General features: G+C 44.1%; 1 protein-coding gene across 1 annotated transcript in view; it reads right to left on the bottom strand.

Moving 5' to 3' along the window:
- GNA12 (G protein subunit alpha 12) overlaps positions 1-22057 on the bottom strand; it is a 107661-nt gene that overhangs the window by 38133 nt on the left and 47471 nt on the right. The window contains exon 2 of the mRNA XM_060119869.1: positions 20036-20251. Coding sequence (XP_059975852.1) covers positions 20036-20251 — 216 coding nt within the window. The remainder of the gene's footprint in view (positions 1-20035; positions 20252-22057) is intronic.

Genomic DNA, 22057 nt, shown 5'->3' with positions numbered 1-22057 from the left:
TTTAATGGGAAAGCTTTGAGTTTCTCACCACTAAGCATGACGTTATTAGCTGTAGGCTTTTTGTAGATCATCTTTACTGAGTTGAGAAAGTTCCCCACTATTCCTAGTTTGAGAGTTTTTATCCTGAATGGGTGTTGAATTTTGTCACGAGTTTTCTGTATCTATTGATATAATCATGTGATTTTTCTTTTTTACTCTGTTGATGTGATGAATCACACTGACTTTTGAATGTGGAACCAGCCTTACGTACCTGGTATAAAGCCCACTTGGTCATAGTGTATAATTCTTTTTATACCATTTCTGAATTTGATTTGCTAACATTGTTGAGAATTTTGCATCATGTTCATGAGAGAGACTGTTCTCCAGTTCTCTTTTCTGGGAATGTCTTTGTCTGATTTTGGTATTAGGGTAGTACTAGCTTCACAGAATGAGTTAGGAACTATTCCCTCTGCTTCTATCCTCTGAAAGAGACTGCAGAGAATTGGTATAACTTCTTCTTTAAATATTTGGTAGAATTCACCAGTGGATCCACCTGGGCCTGGTGCTTTTGGTTTAGGAAGGTAATTAATTATTGATTCAATTTCTTTTATAGATAAAGGCCTATTCAGAGCATCTACTTCTTCTTGTGTGAGTTTTGGCTGATTGTGACTTCCAAGGAATTGGTTCACTTCATTAGGTTATCAAATTTATGGGCACAGAGTTGTTCATAATATTCCTTTAATATAGTTTCAATTACCATGGGATCTGTAATGATGTCCTCTCTGATTTCTGGTATCAGTAACTTACATGTTTTCTTTTTTCCTTAGATGGCTTGATTAGAGGATGACCGATTTTATTGATCTTTTCAAAAAACAGCTTTTGGTTTTGTTGATTTTCTCTACTGATTTCCTGTTTGCGATTTCATCAATTTAATTCTTTGCTTTAAATCTTTCTTCTGTTCACTTTGGACTTAATTTGCTCTTCTTTTTCTAATTTTCTAAGGTGAAAACTTAGATAATTGATTTTAGATACTTTTCTACTATAAGCATTCAATGCTACAAATTTCCCTCTAAGCACTGCTTTTGCTGCACCCCACAAATTTTGATAAGTCTTGTTTTCATTTTTACTTAGTTCAAAATATTTAAAAATTTCTCCTGAGACTTCTTCTTTTATCCACGTGTTATTTAGAAGTGTGTTGTTTATTTATTTAAAATTTATTTATTTATTTTTGGCTGTGTTGGGTCTTCATTGCTTTCTCTAGTTGCAGGCTTTCTCTAGTTGCAGTGAGCGGGGGCTACTCTTTTTTGCGGTGCGTGGGCTTCTCATTGCAGTGGCTTCTCTTGTCGTGGAGCATGGGCTCTAGGTGCATGGGCTTCAGTAGTTATGGCATGCGGGCTCAGTAGTTGTGGCTCGTGGGCTCTAGAGCGCATGCTCAGTACTTGTGGTGCACAGGCTTAGTTGCTCCATGGCATCTGGGATCTTCCCAGACCAGGGACTGAATCTGTGTCCCCTGCATTGGCAGGCAGATTCTTAACCACTGTGCCATCAGAGAAGTTCCAGAAGTGTGTTGTTTAATCTCCAGTATTTTGGGATTATTGATGTAGCTGGATTAACACCTGTCACATTTGTTACCGTTTTCTACTTGTTACCTTCGTTGTTCCTGTTTTCTCCCCTTTTTGTCTTTTGTATACAACTGCTTAATAGTTCAGCGGTGTTAAACATAGTCATAATGTTGTACAAGCATTGCCACTATTCTCCACAGCTCTTTTAATCTTGTAAAGCAGAAACTCTGTAACCATTAAAAAATAACTCCTCATTCTCCCCTGCTCTTAGCCCCTGGCAATCACCATTTTACTTTCTGTGCCTATGATTTTCAATATTCTAAGTATTTCATATGACTGGAATCATATAGTATTTCTCTTTTAGTAGACTGGCTTATTTTACTTAGCATAAGATCCTCAAGATTCACGCACTGCAGTACGTGACAGGACTTCCTTTTCGAGGCTGAATAATATTCCATTGTATGTATATACAACACACTTTGTTTATCCATTTATCCACTGATGGATACCAGGGTTGCTTTCATGTTTTAGCTATTGTGAATAATGCAGCTATGAACATGGGTGTACAAATATCTCAAGACCCTGCTTTCAATTCTTTTGAGTATACCCAGAAGTAGAATTGCTGGATCATACAGTAATCTTATTTTTAATTTTTTGATGAGTTGCCATTCTGTTTCCCACAGTGGCCATACCTTTTTATAATCCCACAACAGTGCACAAGGGTTCCAATTTCTCTACATTTTCACCAACAATTATTTTTTTAAAAACTGTAGCCATCCTAATGGGTATGAGGTGGAAGATTTGTATTTCTCTAATAATCAGTGATGTTGAGCATCTTTTCATATCCTCACTGGCCATTTGCGTATCTTCTTTGGCAGTGTCTGTTCAAGTCCTTTGTCCATTTTTGAGTCAGATAGGTTTTTTTTTGTCACGTTTGGAGCATTCTCTATATGGTCTGGATATTAATCTCTTATCACATACATGATTTGCAAATGTTTCCTCCCATTCTGTGGGCTGCCTTTTTACTCTGCTGATAGTGTCCTTTAATGCACAAAATCTTATAATTTTCTTGTAGAATCCAATTTGTCTATTTTTCATTTTGTTGCCTGTGCCTTTGGTGTCATATTCACGAAATGATCGCCAAATCCCGTGTCATGAAGTTTTGCCCCATGTTTTCTTCTGTGAGTTTTATAGTGTTCAGTCTTATATTTAGGTCTATAATCCACTTTGAGTTCATTTTTGTATATGGTATTAGGCGAGGGTCCAGCTTCATTCATGTGAAGTTTCAGTTTTTTCCAGCACCAGCACCTTTTGTTGAAAAGACTGTACTTTCCCCATTGAATGGTCTTGGCACCCTTGTCTAAAAATCACTTGAACATATATGCAAGGGGTTATTTCTGGGTTCTCTATAGTATTCCATTGGTCAAAATGTCTGTCTCTATGCAAATACCATACTATTTTGATTACTATAGCTTTGTAGTAAGGTTTGAAACCAGGAAATTTTTGAATAGGTAATACAACACAACACAAAATTAAAAGTTAAAAAAAAAAAAGGGAGGGTGGGAAGTGGGACACTGGAGAAGTAAGTCTGTCTCCCAGCTACCCAGCTCTCCTCTCTACAGGCAACCACTGCAACTAGTTCCTTGGGTTTTAAGGTTTTATTTTAATAGGCTTGATCGAGTTGTCCATTTTCTGGAGTTACTACACTGCTTTTTCTGTATTTTAAAACCTTGTTTGGGGCTAAATATCACCATATACATTGACTGGAATGATATAGAGCCATCCTGAACAGTCTTGGGAGATTGAGATTTAAGTAAGAAGTTCTGGAAGATAAAGAACAGGTAAAGAATAACAGAGAGGAAGAAAAAATATCTGAAAATAGAGCCTTGATTCGCAATCCCTCTGTCTTAGTCACCAGAGCTCAGGAGGACCACTCTGCCCAGTGTCTCAAACAGAACTGTGGCCCAAGTTCTTTGCCAGATCCATTAATACATGAGGACCGCTGAAGGATACTGAAGGTATCATCTGGACAGCAGCCTTGTAAATTTCCCCTACCTGGTGCCTGTGCTTTCAGAGCACTTCCGCAGACACTGTCTTGGCAGGCAGCACACCCGTGAGACAGTGAGAAGGAAATGAGGGCTCTGAGGAGTGTGAGTGATTAAAGTTAGTGTCAGAGAAGGAGAGGCCAGGACTCCCGGCTTCCACTCTGTGGCTCCTGCTCATCTGCTGCCCTCTTCCCTCTCTCAGCCACCCCCAATCCTTCCCCAGGACAACACCTGGGGCCGCGCTGGCGGGCCGCCAGTCTTCTTCTGACTAGAGCAGACTTCTGCAATTCTGCAGTTGCCACGACACCAGCAAAGAGGAGGAACGCATCCCCGTGGACAAAAGCCGGGTGGAGAAAGGTATCCTGGAAGAGAAGCTGAAGGATAAAATATTTGAAATGTGAGAATTGTGAAAGAGAGAGTGAAAAGAAGAGAGAGGCAAGAACAGGCAGCCGATGATCAGCAAGTTGACAGCAGAGCCTGGATTAAGCAGAAGAGGGGACCTGGGGGCTGCACTGGTCACCGCAGAAGTCACTGCCCCGTTGGCTCAGCGGAGCAAGGAGTGATGCCTGGACTCCAGGGACAGTCACATTTGGTCTGAAACATGAACTGTGTTGGTGAGACACCCAGGCTTGTCCCATTATACTGCTTGAGAAATACAAACTCAGAAAAAAGCTCTGGAGGATTTGCTAAAATGCCCCAGAATGATGCTGAATGCCCAGTGCAACAGACCACAGCCAATGGCATTCCTTTTATATCAAACATCGCTTAAGGGGGGAGATCAAAGCCTTATTAAAACAAGTTCCAACCAGAACCGCTTATTCCAATGTCGTGTGTCCACGTCACCAAAGCATCTCATTCCCACCATTAGTTTGGTCTTTAAGAACTTTACAATGAAACACTGTCATGGAAGGAGCAGGTGCCAGATTGTGAATAAAAATTAACTTGTGTTTCAAGGAATAAAACCCATTTACTGCCCAGAGATTCCTGTAACAAGTTTTGTTAACATTATACCAGACTTGAAATGGCAGAGGAAGAAGCAGAGCTTCCTTGTCCTGTGGCTCATCAGGGCTGAATGTGTCTCAGAGCTACCTTACTATTTCTACATCAGCATTCTAAACCGGGCAAACTCAAACCCTGGTCCCTAATTTTCTCTCACTGCATTCTTTCTAAACAGAGACAGGACTCTCCTATATATATAACTGATTTTTAATCTGCTTTTCCCACTTGATTTTTCAGGGACTTCTTTCTATGCCAACACACAGTTCTCTTCTAGGTTTTCTAACAGCTGTATAGCATTCTGTCACATGGTCAGTATTCTAATTTAGTCAGCCAACCCCTACTGGATGGTATTTAGATTATTTCCTTTTTGTTTTTGCTTTTATAAGCAATACAATCAACACTGTTCACAAATAATTTCTGCATATTCATCTAATTATATTTTCCCTTTCAAATTCTTATCATTATTATTATAAATTATGGCACCATATAAGAAAAGTGCATAAAAGAAAAATGCACAACTGAACTGATAAAACAGCAACCCACCAGGGTCAGGAGTGGACCATGACCAGCACCCCAGAAATGCCCTCATGATATGCTCTCTGACTTCTATGCTGATGCTGGTGATACTATTTCTTGACCTATCATTTCTCCCTTGTAGTTTTATCCCATAAGCATGTGTTCCTCAGCACTGTGGCTGCATTTTTAAGGTAATCATGCTGTGCGTATGTACGTTTCATGGAATGAAAGTGCACGCGCACAACGGGTATTCTTCCGTGTCTGCCTCTTTAGTTCAACGTCACACGTCTGTTGAGGGGAGCTGTCCTCTGCCCACGTTCTCTGCAGTACTCAGGAATAAACAACAGTGTATTTACCATCTTACTCTTGAGGGACATTTGGATTGTTTCCAATTATGAATAATGCTGCTATGAACATTTGCATACCTGCCTTTATGTGTTCCTAGGAGTGGGACTATTCAGCCACAAGGAATACATATCTTACGCTTTAGTGAACAATACCAATCTGTTTTCTAAATTGGGGGCCCCAATCTACACCCCCAACCCCAGCACCAGGATGTATTCAATATGAAAGTTCCTGTCCACATCCTTGCCAATCCTTGGAACTGTCAAATATCTTAGTTTCTGAAATCTGGTGAGCATATAATATCATTTCTTCTTCTCAGAAATGCCTTTCAAGCCTTGAATCCATGTTTCTATTGAATTGCCTATTTCTCGCAGGTTTATGGAGGTTCTTTAAACATTCTGGACACGTTTCCTTTGCAGGTTATAGATGGTGAACTTGTACTCTGGATGAACAGAAGTTCTTAATTTGATGGTAGTCAAAGTATTAATCTTTTCCTTCTGCATTTGCAGTTTTAATGACTCCGACTCTTCCCCACCCCCAAGATCATGAAGATTCTTCTACATCACCTCCTAAAAGTTACATCGTTTTGCTTTTCATATTTAGGTCTCTAAGCCATTTGAAATTGGGTGTGTGTATAGGGATCCATTTTCATTGTTCTCTATGTGGTTCCACCAATTTGCTTACCTTATTCTGTTCCAATACCTCCACTATATTGGTTATTAAATTGTTTTAAAAAATAAATCTCAGTATCTATTACAGAAGGAGATAGATAGCAAACTTTTTCTGTAAAGAACCAGATGGTAAATGTTTTAGGTTATGGGGACCACATGCAGTCATCTTTACTGCACATTCTTCTTCTTCAAATGTAAAAAAAAAAAAAAAAAAGAAATTTTTTTTAAACTAGGGGTTCAAACAAAAATAAGCCAAAAGAAAGTTCACCTTCAGGCAGTAGTTTGCTGACCTCCATGAAGAGCAAGTACCTCCCACTTTATTCTTCTTCCAAAGTGGTGTGACATCATTCATCCTCAGGGGAATGCAAACCAAAACCACAATGAGAAAAATAAAACAAAGCTGAAGGACTCACACTTCTGGATTTCAAAACTTACTACAAAACTACAGTAATCAAAATAGTGTGTTACTGGCATAAGGACAGATACATAGACCAATGGAATAGAACTGAGAATCCAGAAATGAACCCAGACATGTATGACCAATTGATTTTCATCAAGGGTGCCAAGATCACTTGATGGGGAAAGAACAGATGTTCGACAAATGGTGCTGGAACAGCGGATGTCCACGTGCAAGAGAAGGAGACTGGACCCCTACCTCATTCCATACACAAAACATTCACCCAGAATGGATAGACAACCACTATGTAGTCGAACAACCTAAATATAAGAAGGAAACACAGGTGTAAACCTTCCTGATCTTGGATCTGACACCAAAAGCATGACCAACAAAAGAAAAAATACCAGGCAAATTAGTCTCCATTCTTTCTTATGCTTCAAACCCTCTACCTGGAATCCCTTTCCTCTTGCTTCCTGGGTAGCCCCTATGATTCTTTTAGGGAGGATTTGCTGATGTTCAACTTTGTTTGAAGATGTCCCTTTTGTGCCCTCAATTTTAGAGAATTCTAGATTAGGAGTTACATTCTCTCACAGGCATGACCTCAAAGTATCATTTATCTTTCTGGCTTCTGTTGCAGCTTTGGGGAAGAAAGCTGTCATACTGCACTCACTGAGAGTTCACCTCTACCTTTTTCTGTAGGTACTTTTAAGATTTTCCTCTGTCTTTGGTTTTCCGCAGTTTCGTTATGATTTATCTAGGTATAGCCTTTTTTTTTTTTTTTTTTTTTTTTTTTTTTTTTTTGCTGTACGCGGGCCTCTCACTGCTGTGGCCTCTCCCGTTGCGGAGCACAGGCTCCGGACACACAGGCCCCGCGGCCATGGCTCGCGGGCCCAGCCGCTCCACGGCATGTGGGATCCTCCGGGATCGGGGCACGAACCCGTGTCCCCTGCATCGGCAGGCGGACTCTCAACCACTGCGCCACCAGGGAGGCCCTAGGTATAGCCTTTTTAAATTACTAATCTTGCTTGGGATTCACTGGGATTCTTGACCCTGTGATTTGACACACTCTGTCAGCCGATACCTGTTCCAGTACCGCCCCTGGCCTGGTCTTCTTCCTGTAAGTCATACTTAAATCACTTCATCCTTGATACCTCTCAACCTATCTTTCATCTTTTCCCTGTTTTTGTCTCTCTGTTCTACATTCTTGATACTTTCTTCCAATATTTCTTCTACTTTATTAATATTCTCTTTTACGGGGTACAAACTACCAAGCTTTTACTTTTGGTTTTTGTATTTTTCAATTCTAGAAGTTCTGGTTTGTTCTTTCAAAATATGCACTTTTAGTAAGTTTCCAGTTTTTCCTGAAGATATTTTCTAACTTTTATTTCTTTATACACATATAAAGTTATATATGTAGAAAGAATAGTTGTTTATACACATACTTTATATGTACAACTTTACATAGGTATAAAGTATAGTTGTTTTAAAATCTGTGTCTGATAAGTCTAATACCTGAAGACTGTGGGTCCATTTCTGCTGTCTGTTCTTTCCTCTGATTCTAGGCATCGTGCCCTGTCTCCTTGTGACTTTGGCTATCTCTGTGATGCCCTGTCCTCAAAAACATCATTTGTGGGCTTCCCTGGTGGCGCAGTGGTTGAGAGTCTGCCTGCCGATGCAGGGGACACGGGTACGTGCCCCGGTCTGGGAGGATCCCACATGCCGCAGAGCAGCTGGGCCCGTGAGCCATGGCTGCTGAGCCTGCGCGTCCGGAGCCTGTGCTCCGCAACGGGAGAGGCCACAACAGTGAGAGGCCCGCGTACCACACACAAAAAAAACAACCAAAAAAACCCATCATTTGTGGGGAATCTCCAAGGTTTAGGACTCGAGTGTCTTTTCCAAAGAGGGTTTCCATTTGCTACTTGGGCACACTACCTGTTTGGTGTCACTTTAACCTAAATTCAGAGCACTGGGGTTCTTGGACTGCTCTTGTAACTCTGGGTGGCAAGTCCCTTGAGGAGCCAGTCTACAGGTGGGTTTTCTTTTGCCTCTTCCTTCCTCCCTGCCCTGGCTCAGCAGCCAAACAAAGCTCTCTTCTCTCCCCCTTTTGTGGCTTTACTTTTGGCTCATCCTCACCCTCTGAGGTCCCAGCTTATTATGGAAGAGTCTCTTACCAATTCCTCAACTTTGATGATCTTAAGTTTCTACCTCTTTTTGAGCCCCTGAAAAGTCTGTCAAACATCATAGCTCAGGTTCATGGTTTAGATCACCAGCTCTCTCAGGAAAAAACCGCTGCTCGGGGTCTGCTTATCTCTCGAGGTTCAACTCTCTCTTAGGATTTGGCCTGGTCATACTTTATAATCTTGTCAGCACTTAGCTGCTTTCATAAAGTTATTTTTAACATTTTATCTAGCATTTTAAATTATTTTCAGCAGAAGTCTCTAGATAACTAGTCCACTGTAATTAGAAGCCGGAAATCTTATAATTATGGCTTTAGGATAAATTCCTTGGAAGTTGAACTACCTCCAGAGGATATAGCACTTTATGTTTTGACACAAACTGAGAAACTGAATCACTTTATACTCCCACCACCTATGTGTATGCAGGACCTATTTCCTATGACCCCAATCAGCCCAGGACATTATTAATCACCACCAATCTAACCGACAAAGGTTATCTCATTACTGCTTTAATTTGCATTTCCATAGTTAGTAGCAAGGCTGGTAATCCTACTTCTTCTTTCACTCAGTCTTCTTTTATACACTTACAAGAGCTCTCTCAGGCAGGCTGCAGCTGTTTTATACCCTCTCTTAACATATAGAAAACACCTTTATGTTGTGGATTTTTTTTCTAATTTGTCATCTGTCTTTTAACTTTCTTTATGCTGACTTTTCCCATACAACAGTTAAAAATGTTTACTTAGTCAAATCCATTATTCTCTTTCTTTGGGGTTTCTGGCCTTGTTATCATGCAACATATTCCATTATTGATTCTACTATATATCACATTTCCCCCCTGGGCCATTATGTCACTGGCTTACACACCCTCCAGAGGTAAAGGTTTACAGCAACATTTTTCACAAAGATCTACGTTAAAATGCATAACACTTCATTTTTATTTTTTTAAGGAATAGCTTTTTTGAGGTCTGTAAGTATATAATACTCTTTGTGATTAATGAAATGGAGGGGAAAGGCCAGCATCACAAGCAGGAACACATAAGTTTCTCACCAGCACAGGATCCAAGAATAGCAAATACCTCCACTTCCTGCTTCTGTGTCCTCAGGCAAGAGCCACCCCAGAGGCAAACTAAGAGTGCCGCCCTCTGCAGAGCTGGGTCCAAGGCCTGAACATGCCTCCAGCAAGAGCTAGTCAAGGTTCCTGCGCCCTAATCTTGGCTGGGCCACTCATCAGCTTTGCCACTTCAGGCACATTTCTTCAACTCCCAGGCCGCAAATTGTCTCAGTATCAAATAGGATTTGGTTAGAGCGTTTCTCAAGTCCCTCTAACCTTAACAGTAAGTTTTAGGAAGACTGAGATTTTCCCCTATGGACCACACTAGCAAAGTTAATTTAGTTTGAAAGGTTAAAAACTCGCACACACACACACCGTATCAAACCCAAACTAAGAAAGTAATTGCCGATAATTCCATTTTCTTTAGAAATTATTCACTAACTTCTGACATTTCTGACGTCAGAAAAAAATGATGCATTCTTCAAATATATGTATATCTAGCTGTATGTGTACATATATGTGTATATGTCTGTGTATCTGACTATAATTAGATAAAAAAACTGTGGCACCTCCACACCATGGAATATGGCTCAGAAAAGATATTCTATCGATACTGCAACAACCTGGGTGTATCTATCTCAACGGCATTATGAGTGACAAGCATCAGCCTCCAAAGGTCACATTCTATCTGATTCCATTTGCACAATATTCCCCAAATGACAGAATGTTAGAGATGGAGAACAAATAAGTGGTTGCCGGGGTGAGGGATGGGGGAGGGAGGAGGGCAGGGTGACTATAGAGGGTCAGCAGGAGGGCCATCTCTGTGGGGACAGGGCAGGTCTTATCTTGATCAAAGTGGTGGTTACGCCAACCCCATGTGATAACACGATGGAGAACCACACACGCACGGGGTACCGATGGCTGGTTCATGGTTTTCATATCAGACTGTAGTCACATAAGATGTAACTTGACCATTAGGGGAAACTGGGTGAAGGATGTGAGGGACCTCTTTGTCCTATCTTTTAGACTTCCTGTGAATCTAGAATTATTTCAATATAAAAAGTTAAAAACAAAATGTGTTAGAAAAAAGGAGCACCTAATGGTGCTTATTCCCAACAGAAAAAAAGAAGCAAAGGGTATCAATAGCAACGCACAAAAGAATAAGTATAAATGGCTAATCAACACATGAAAAGAACTAAAAATCATGGGAATTTTCACTTATCAGGCTGGTAAAAATTTAAGAAGAAGAATAAAACTAGTATGACTGAGGGATTGGAGGAAAATCCTCTGATACACCATTCAAGAAGGTACAGCTGGTAGGAGTGTAAACTGGTACAATTTGCTGGCTTCAGTTTTCACTAATTAAACCCTATAACCAAATACTACCTGGAGACTTCAGAACACAACTCATGGCTACCCAGCACACACTGGGACTGACAGCACCTGGGGGAGGTATGGGGTCTCTAAGCTGCTTTAACTTCGCCTTCCTCAGCTCAAGATCTTTCCTCTTGGCATTCTTAATGGTAAGACCTGAGGAAATGAAGGGCAACTGATCTTCGCAGAAAGGCTGGGTCATACAGTACGAAATGTGTGTCCTGGCGGAGAGCACGGACCTCGAGAATAAGGTGCCGGACACATTTGGATGGGCACGGGTGTGGCTGCACATGCTTTGTGCTCTGGGTGCTGGTCCAGACACGTGGAGCAGCCTGGGAGCCATCACAACGAAGAGAAATGGACTCTCCACCAGTGTCCGAAATTTGAAAGATAAAATACCGGGCTCAATATCGACCATCAGGCCTGATGCCGAGAGAATCCCTAAGCTGGACGGGCAGTGACACTACATAACCTACACACTCCTCTCTGGGTCTCAGATACTCAGACCCAGCCACTCCTCATCGCCCCCGGCACCACCACACTCAGTTCAGCCACTGTCACCTGCCACCTAGATTATGGCAAAAGCCTCCAAAGGGCCTCCCTGTTTCTTTTATCCATTCAGCTGCCAAAGTGATCTGAGTAAAACGTAAATCAAACCGTATGACTCCTCTGCCCAAAGCCGAAGCCCTTCCAGTGGCCCCTCACAAGGCCTCCATAAGCCCCTCTGCTCTGCAGACCCCTCCCCCCATCTGGGACACAACACTTGCCCCCACCCCAGGGCCTTTGCACTTGTTACTCTTCTGGGCTAGAACACGCTTCCCTCTTCCCCCAGGGCTTGCCTTCCCGTCTCCTTCAGAGAGTTCTCAAACGCCACTCAGGGGAGCTCCATCAGTTAGGGCAATGAACGAAAACATGGAGGCTTCAACAAACGTGGGCTGGGGTGCCTCGGCCACATGGTGTGTGTTGCTTCCTCTTAGGTTTGCGCTGCCTGCCCACTGCCCACGTTCTCGACACTGGACGGCTTGCGGGAAGGAGGAGAGAGGCCGGGACGGACTGTCCGGTCATTTTGAGGGCCAGTCTCAGATCTTGGTTCCACAGCTGCACCCAACCAGGGAGAGTAGAACATGCAGCCTGGCCCTGTGGCCACATTCCCAGCTCGGCCACCACGATGGAAGGGAAAACAAAAGGTGGGGAGGCCCAAGAATCGCTACGGAAAGTCCCCGTGACCACCCTGTTTCTCCATCGAGGCTCCTCTCCACACTCTCTACCCAGGTCCCCGCTTCACTTTTCTCTAATCACACAACATGTATGCTCGTGCATGCGTGCACATACTGGTACACATAATGCACGTGCGCGTGCACACACACATCTATTACTAATTTATTTACTGTCTCTCTCCTCTTGTCAGAAAGTCAGCTCCACATGGGCCGGGATTTGTTTGTTTGTTCGCTACTATTTCCCAGGATTTATAAGAGTGCCTGACACGGGGTGGCTGCTCCACAAACATTTGCTGAACGAATGAATTCCATGAAGCTAAAAAAGACACACAAGACCGAAAGCACAGTTGCGAGATTTCGCAGTTGCGAGATTTCACAGCCTCAATATAACGCTGCGAGAATAGCACGCCCGACCCTGCCTTCCCTGGGGTCCACACAAAGTACCAGCAGCCCCCCATCACCGCCCCCTCCCCCATCATCTCAGAGGCAAAAGGTCCAAAAAGGGCTCTGGCAGAGGCTGCAGGACCCAGTACCAGCCGGCGGGGGCGAGGGCAGGGACGGGGGCGAGGCGGGCGCGCTGGGCCGCACCCGCGTGAAGCCGCCCTAAAAGACAGGGCGTGGACTCTCCTTCCGCCCCCTCCTGTCTGGCTGGGACGCAGGCTGGTGGCCACGTCTGAGGACAGGCGCCACGGAGGAGGACACGGGGAAGGGTCTGGACAGAGACCCACCCGGCTACCCCTTCTTTCATGTGACAGGGAAAAGGAAGAGTCACTGCTGTTTGGGGTTTCCCATCACATGAAACTCAGCTTCACGGTAAAAGTACAGACACCCAGGAATCTTGCCGCCTGCCACAAACAGCAGGGGACCACTGGCGTTTCGAAGTAGAAAGACTCTTTGAAATGTTCCAGACTGTACCACAGGAAAATCTGGGCTGAAGGCACCGTCCCTATCACACTTTCTGGGGGTTCCCTTGTCTCCCTCTGATCTAAACTGTGGATTACGGTATTTAAAAAAATCAAGAGATAGGATATCTTAATAGCAGAGAAAAGAGGAAGAAGCAAAAGGATTACAACAAACAAGGGGTGGACCTGGGAAACACTCAAGGCTGGCAGAGAGACCTCTAGACTCTCACAGCACTGCTACCCCCAAATAGCCCACGGGTGTCACCTGTCACTCGCCAAACATGCTGCTACTTTAGGACTTATTCCTAGTCAACCAGCCACCGTGACACTGTCCCTCAAGTTGCTCAAAGTAACCACCAAGCCATTATAGAGTAGATTCCTTTCCTAGAAGGACAGGGGACTGGGCACGGAAAATGCCCCAAATTGCCTGTTCACTACATGTCACTTTGTTTCATGTGGACTCAAAGAAAGTTACAAAAAGTTACTGTGGCTGCAAATCACCCCATCTTCCACTTAGCCCCACCCTCTAGCACCTCAAAAACTTCCTTACTAAGAAAGCTCAGGGAAAGAATTTTGAAACCCAATTAAAATATCAAAAGCACAGGCAAGTTTCCAAAGGAACATTAACCTGGGGTGTCAGGCCTTTCTGGAAAGTGATTGGTTCATTCTTTTTTTTTTTCCTAAAAAGATGTAACCACCACACAGCACAAGCTGATGTTTGTTTCAGGAATGCAAAGGAGAATTCTGGGCACTACTTTATCCCAGAGCTTCACCAAAGAAGCATTCCAAGCCTGAGAACCTGTAAACCATGGTTCTCCAGCCCTTAAAAAGCACATCCATCGGGTGAGGGGTGGGCAAAGACCACAGGCCGTGCTGACAATGTGGACCATGCCTCCGTGAGCTGATGCAATAAACCCGGAGTAATTCCAAAGCCCCAGACATTACAAAAATTGAGCCCAACACGTGGATTTTATGTCAGGAACTAGGCGGGTAATTCCAGTGATTCTTCTTGTACTTATAGCACGTCACTCACTTCGCCGCAGGGTGATTTTCCTCTTAAAACCTCACACCCAACTGGTTCTAACGCAGCAGCATACACACACACAACCGTGATGGATCTCTCCTCTACATGTAAAATTCAGCCTTAGAGTGAGCCTTTTCTAGCAATTTAGCCATCTCTGGTAGTGTTACAAAGACTCAATTCTTCTAAACACTACAGAAAAAAGAAACCTCTGTAATTAGCACAATCACTTGACTTCCAGAAATCAAGAAACACTGTGCCATCAACATAAACCCCCTCCTCTGAACTGAGTCTCCAGCTCCATCTTCCAAAGCCAAGAGGATGAAGACATTTTCAAGAAAGCACAAGGCCCTGCCACTTTGAAATAGGAACTGGAAGGAAGTAAAAAACGATTCACAATACAGTGAACTTTTTTTTAATATCCAAGTGTGAAGCAAAAAGCATCCAAGGAGAGAACGAACTGTACTCTCCATGTGTGCTGAACATTCATCTGTGGAAAGTCCCCCAAACTTCTGAACAAGCAAATGCCAGGCTCATAATCGGACAAGAGGAAGTTAGGTGAGGACTCGAGCAGAGGTACCAAACTCCCCTGTGACTGTCCAATCCTCTAAGAAAAGACACACTGAACCCATAGGAACAGTAAGTTGTTAAATGCAGCTGCTGGGCTGCAATTTCAAGAGTACAGTTGTGAAAAGCAAAAACTGGTTCAGTTTATGCTGGCAGCTCTGTACCTACTGATCTTCCCTGCTCACATGGCATGTTTGGAGGGCACGACGATGATGAAGAGGATGATTAACTGGATAACAAGCAAAGAGTTGTGCAAAGAACCAGGAGTGGTAAATCCTAAGACTAAGGCCTAAGGCTAAGGGAACCCCTCCTGCCCAGGTCCAAGTTCACAGTCCCTTAACCGGACTCCTACAGGAGCCCCCCACGGCCTTCGCCTCCAGTCTGCCCCACTTCAGCCCATCGTACATGCTACCGACAGAGGTTGCTGGAAGCACTGGCAATCGGGTCCGCTCCTCTCTCTCTACACCCCTCACTGGCCCCTCTGCTTACAGGTGACTCCCAGCTGCTCTGTGTGGCCCGCGTGGTCAACCCCCCCACCCCCGCTGTGCCGCCTGCAGACCACGTGCCCGCAGGCAGGAGGGTGAGGGGTGGAGACACTCAGGCCTCGGCAGCCCTGGACAGCACCTCTCTGCACAGGACCCCTCTGCTCCAGGAGGTGGCGGGCACTGCCGAGGCCTTGCTCAGGGGCAGCCAGGCCAGAACTGACCTGGCACGGAGGAGGGGCAGAGGCACGAAAAGCGAGGAGAAGCAGCGCAAACCACACGTAAAGCCCCCGCCTCGCCCCCAGCCCCGCACTTAGCCAACCGAGTCCCTTGTCGTTAAGGCAGTTTGAGTGGGAGAGCTGTTCCCTGCACACCAAAGCCTGCCGACCGGCCGGGGCGGCCTCTCCTGGGGCAGCACCGCTGCTCGGGCTGCACGGAGCTCCGCAGCTCCCTGGCGAGGCTCCCCCTGCCACCTCACTCCCAACCGTGCCCCCGGTTCGCTCCTACCTAATCTTGAGAAGGTCTCCTCCAAAAACATCTCCCCACTCCTCCCGCCAGGTGGGACTGCCTACCTTTTCCCTTTATGCCTAATGTAGCTGGATATTCCTGTTATACTTCTTAGCACATTTTATTCCAATTGTTTGCTGGATATCTGTCTTACCAGCTTTTTGAGGAAACTGCACTTGACCTCGGCAGAGTGCCCAGCACACAGAAAAGGCTCACTGAAAGAGCACCCACCACACTGCCCGGCAGGGAGGACCATGATGTACAAATTCCCAGTCACTATCAGTGCAGGAGTTACATACACACAAAAGACCGCCGGTCCATCTGCTGCACCATTCCAGAACTAGACCCCAGATTAAAAGGTGTATGTAACAGAAAGCAGATCATGGAAATACTATCCATGTGCTGTATCATAAGCACATTAGTTAATGATAATTTGCCAGATGTGTTTAACAAGTTCGAAATTCTCTTACTGGAGAAAGGGCATGTAAGTAGACGATATTTATGCGACTTATACTTATGACAAAAACTTCTCTTTTAGTGTTCTGCTATGTCTTCCTCAAATGTGTTTTAAAAGATACGGTCTAACATAGCAAGGTTATCTTCCTTTCTTTTTTATGAAGCCAGAGAAGTGCTATCGAATCCTGTGTCTCAATGGCAGTTGACATCAGTGAATATGCAGGAACAGGTGACTTGTGAGAAGGGCAAGGTTTCTCCTTTTCGGGACAGGGCGAGACCCCTCTGAGGAGGAAAGGCCCTCACAAGGCAGTCACCAGACACTGCCTTTCTTCTTCCCCTCTTTGTTTCTGCCTCTGCCTGGAATGGCAAGGAAAACCGAGGGAGCAGAGGAAACAGGCAGCGTCTAACACCTGGCTGACAGCAGGTCTCATGGCGGCTGGGTCTCCACTGAGAGACTGTCAAAGGCTCTAAGAGTTCCGTCACCCGGGGAGGGAAGAAAGGTAACAAAACTAGTTGCTGAGACATCACCCTGGAAAGGTTTCTGACACTAAGCAAAGGATCTGAAGAGAAAACTGACCACACCGTGTTAAGACGCTTAGGTTGCAACTGTCTATCTTGACATAAAGACTATTAAGGGCCTATTGTCCATCGAGTTAACAAGATGCTCTATAATTTTTTAAATAAAAATATAGAAAAGTATGAAACATCAGAATAACAGACACTCAAATACCTACCCTCCAATAAACAAAATCAGCAGTTCCATATTTGCTTTCGGTCGTCGCAGTTCAAAAGCACACAACATGTGAACACTTGTCAGGTAACCACACCCTCACAAAGTCGGGCTGTTTGAAGCATAAGATCAAAACGATGGGATGATGGACCCACCTGGAGCCAACCTCCCCCTAATCACTCGCCAGGTTCAGGTCCAGAGCAAAGGCTCTCTGGAGACAGGCTCATTTTTGGTCTTATTCCCTGCCATGTCCCCAGCATACTGCACAGTGCCTCGCACACAGTAGGTGCCCCATAAATTCTTAACTAATAAGTGACTATAGAAAGAAATAAGCAGACTGGCCTTTTAGGCCCGAGTTCCTCATAGTGACTGCTAAGAAGACAGGGCCCTGGAGACTTCTCTGGTGGTCCAGTGGTTAAGACTCTGCGATTCCACTGTAGGGGGCACGGGTGCAATGCCTCGTCAGGGAACAAAGATTCCTGTATGTCACGGTTTAAAAAAAAAAAAAAGAAGATAGGGCTTTGGGAAGCTATGAACTTTGGGCTTATTTCCCCGTGTGTAGCGAGCCAAGGGCTCCGTGTACCAGCCAGGAGGGCCCTCCCTGCTCCAAAACACTGCGCCCCACCGAGGACGGCGAACGCACAAGTCTCACAAAACCATCCCACCACGCTGTTAAACACTACTTGCAAATATTCAGCTCAGGACGTTTATATTTCCTTCTTTGGTAAATTCTCAATTGATAACAGCAATTTCCATCCAAGCTCTAAAGAGAGTAGAATCTTCTTCCCCAGACCATGTGAGTTTATTGGGGCGGAGGGGGAAGGGAAGACTTAAAACCCCAATTTCACACTTAGATATTGTGTATTCCCTCGCTGTTTCTGATGTTCCTGCCCTTTAGAAGATTAAAATTTCCTTTCTATGGCAACTCTGTCTTCTAGTTCATCTGACTCTTTCACTTTAATTTTTAAACTTAACTTGAGAATGAATGTGAAAATGAAAGAGTTCTAAAAATGTCATCCTTCAGATACACCGATGGACAGTAAAATTAGTGGGCAGAAGCTTGAAGAGAAACAGGATATTTGCATAGTTGCAAAGTATCTCCCCCAAATATTTATGTTACAGAGAACAGTAGTAACTTTATAGTGGAGAAACCTGGCAAACACCCTGTTAACCGAGTAATCAAGGCTCATATCGCCAGGAACTGGACATATCGAGAGCATGTACCCCTGACAGGATGCTCTGAGCAGACACATCACTTCAGTGGTTTTCTTGCCAAAAAACGCATCATCTCATTCTAATGATGAGAAAACACCAGACAAACCCAAACAGGGACATTCTACAAAATGACTGACTGGTGCTCTTTCAATGTGTCAAGGTCATGAAAACCCAGGAGAGACCGAGGGGCTGTCACTGACAGCAGACTCAGGAGAAACAAGGACTAAATGCAGGGTGGGGTCCCGAGCCCGATCCTGCCTTGTAAGAAGGGCTTTTAGAGGAAAAGCGGTTAAACCTGAATGAGGTCTATGGGTTAATTAACAGTACCATACCAACATCCATTTCCCGCTTTTGACGAGTGTGCTACGATTGTGTAAGACGTGAGCATCAGGGGAGATCAGGTGAAGAGTACAAGGAAGCTGAACTGAGAGGATTATCAGGCAGACTGTGCAGAAGCCCGCAAATAAATGAGAAAAGTACACATAACTCATTAGAAAAAACTGGCAAAAGACATGAATAGGCATTTCCCAGAAGAGGAAACACATACAGCCAATAAGTCTGGGAAACGTCAATTAAACCCTAAGGAGATACTATAAAAATATAGCATACCTTGGCTCCTTCGGCTAAAAGGAGATTCTTAAAAATTGCTGGCAGAAGCACAACTGGTATAATCACTTTGGAAAATAACGTGACCTATCTTGTCTATTTGGAGGCATATATGCCCTACAACTGGCCAATTCCCCTCCTCGGTAGATGTCCTGGAGACCCCTGAACACGTGCATCTGGGGCGCACGGGAGAGAGCGCAGCAGATTTGTTTGTAATAGCAAAACATGGAAAACGATTCCAAAGTATATGCACGAGAGAACGGATGCATCCGAGTACGTCCACACAATAGGATAGCAGACAGCAGCGAACATGAAAGGACCACAGCCACATGCACTGCATGAATAAATTTCAAAATACTGGGTGAAAAGTGCAAGTCACGGAAGAATACATACAGGATGAAACCATTTACGTAAAGTTTGAAAACAGGGAAAACTCAAGACTCTTTTTAAAAAATAAATACATAGTATGGCAACACCATAAAGAAAGGCAAGGGACTGGTGACTTAAAACTTGGGAACCTGTTTCTCAGGGGCAAAGTGATGTGAAGGTCAGTGCAATTTCTGGATACCCCCCAGGGGGTGCATTTATATCAGCCGGGCACATCTATTCTAGTTATAGGAGAAATATGATACTCATCTTCATATGCAGTTAATGTTGAAGGATACTTAGGAAAAAAACAGAATGCAAATAGGCTAAACACCCCAAATTTTCTGTTTAAAGACTCATATCCTAAATGAAGCTAAGTGACAAAGATGACGAGGCTTTGTGAAACTTTCAGACCTTAAAATAAAAGGAAAGACTCCTAAGGGAACAACTTGGAAGGGTTCAGATTAGCTTCCCAGGCATAGATCTAAAAACATTCATGATTTTCCAGGCAGGACCCATACTTCACAGCTGGAAAGTTCTCTTAAGGACACATTAATTTCCTACTATGAACAAGATCTAGAAAATGTGAGTTCCCTGAGTTACACCAATCTTGACTATTTTATGAATCCTTCATGTTCCTTGGACAGAAACATTTATCTAGCCTGAGTTAATTAATTTTGTTCCTCTCAAACCATTTAGATAGCTCAATTAGCCTCTGTTACGTGTTTCTGTTCTTAAATATCAGGGTTTAGAGCAATTTATAGCTTGCCTGTACTTTTACAGTTTTTAAAGGAAATTCTACCAAAGGTCAAGAACACAGTCGTGTAGTCCAGACAGAGGGCTCACTCACCAGCTGAAACTCGCTCCTCCGGCTGAAAGCTTCCCTGATGCCCGAATCCCTCCAGAGCGCGCTCAGAGCAGGTACGTACAGCTGAAAGGTGGCAGGCTCCACGGGCAGCCCTGCTTTGTTCTCAAAAGCCATGAGGAACATCCCGTGCTTCTCATTTTCAGAATACTGCCAAGGAATACCAAGCTTGTCTCGTGCATCAACCAGAACCCTTGAGCCCTAGGAAAGAAAAGAAATCAAAGGATTTCATTGTGCTGCAAAGGCTAAATCACAGCAGAGAACCTCGACGTGGGCATTAATCGTCATACAGCAGGAAACTCACAAGCTGCAACCAGGACTTGTCTCTTGGTTTGTCCTGGCATGAATGTCTTGCTCCCAGGAATGTAACTGTATTAAGACAGATGGACACACAGATCACATCACAGGCCTGCCCTTTGCTGTCACTCATTTGAAAAGGTCCCGGAAGGCAGAAAATTGAATGGGGAGGAAGCGGCAACAAACTCAGCAAAGTGACATTTGAAAATGAAGCGTGAACCACGTCAGTGAAAGAGACAGTGTTTTAAGACAACTACAACTGTAGTTACAGCTGTCATCATCACTGACATCTGGCAGCTCCTCAACACCAGAGGATGCAATGCTCAGCCCAACTTAAAAGGAGTGGGGAACATAAACACACAGGCAGTCACGAGACGGGAACAGACCGAAATGGACACAAGTCAAGCGGCCCGCCCATTGAAAACAGGAGCTGGGGGATCACGTTCTAGATTTGCGATGATGAGAAACTATTTTTCATTGATTTGCTTGTTTCCTCACTGTTAAAAATAAAGTTAGAAGCAATTATACTCCAATAAAGATGTAAAAAATAAACTAAAATAAATAAAGTTAGGATTTTCTGCCTTTTCCTTACCTCACTGACAGGGTCAAGGGGACAGAGAAACAGCCTAAACTAAAATAGTATTACGGAAAGTGGCCAAATTGTGGAAAATACTATCGTGGTGAAAACTGCCTCTCTGGGCAGGAAGGAAGTAGGTCTATTCCATCTTTCTCAGGTTAGTATTTCAAAGTTAGCAACACAGCATCTAAGGAAGTTTCTAAGTTCTTCTGACTGGACCCCCTGAATACTCCCTGGCAGCATCAGTACTGGATGAGCCAGAGCAGAAGGGTCCCTCCCTACCTGGAAAGGCCTTGGCTGGCTCCGAGTGGCTGGGGGACCTGGAACGATGGACAGCAGTATCCTGTCCCTTAGCACAGAGAATGGCAGGACATCACTGCCCAGCTGACACTTACTTTTTTTAAAACAAAGAACAGCCTTGTTGGAGTATAAGTCACATAACATACAATCCCCCATTGACAGTGTGCAGCTTGATGGTTTACCCCAAACCAGGGCAAAGGAGATGAGTCCGTGCTGCCTGCCTCTGCTGTAGCAGCTGCCTTGAACCACCAAGGTGAGTGGTAATGGTGACCAGAAACTAGCTACAGTCTCCCCTCCAGACCCAGGGACCTGGACTGCCTGGTTAGAGATGTTCCTGTGAGCTCCCTCCTCAGGGTCCAGGCCCATCTGCCACTGGTGACCATGGCCAGTCCTTCTGATCCACAAACTTGTTTAATGCTTCCCTGGGGCAAAGCCCTGAGATAGGCACTGTGGGAAAACAAAATGCTTATGAAGCAATGTCCGAGCTCTGGACACTCAGAATCTGGCTAGGGAGACAGATATGTGGATTTAAAAAATTAACACCCACTAATAATAAAAACTCTCAGAAAACTAGGAATAGAGAACTTCTTTAACTTCATAAAGAACATTGGCAAAAACTCTACAGCTAACATCAAAATCAATGGTGAAAGACTGAATGCTTCCCTCTAAGAGTGAGAACAAGACAAGGATGCCCACTTTTATCACTGCTATTCAGCATGGTTCTAGCCAGTGTGGTAAGGTGAAGGAAAGAAATATAAGGTACATGGATTAGAGAGAAAAAAAATAAAACTAAGCCTATTTACAGATGAAATGATGGTCTATGTAGAAAATCC

Source organism: Mesoplodon densirostris, chromosome 16 (genome assembly GCF_025265405.1).
Source record: "Mesoplodon densirostris isolate mMesDen1 chromosome 16, mMesDen1 primary haplotype, whole genome shotgun sequence".
In the NCBI taxonomy this organism is placed as follows: Eukaryota; Metazoa; Chordata; class Mammalia; order Artiodactyla; family Ziphiidae; genus Mesoplodon; species Mesoplodon densirostris.
The sequence above is the reverse complement of the archived record's forward strand: the minus strand, read 5'-3'. Positions and strand labels throughout refer to the sequence as shown.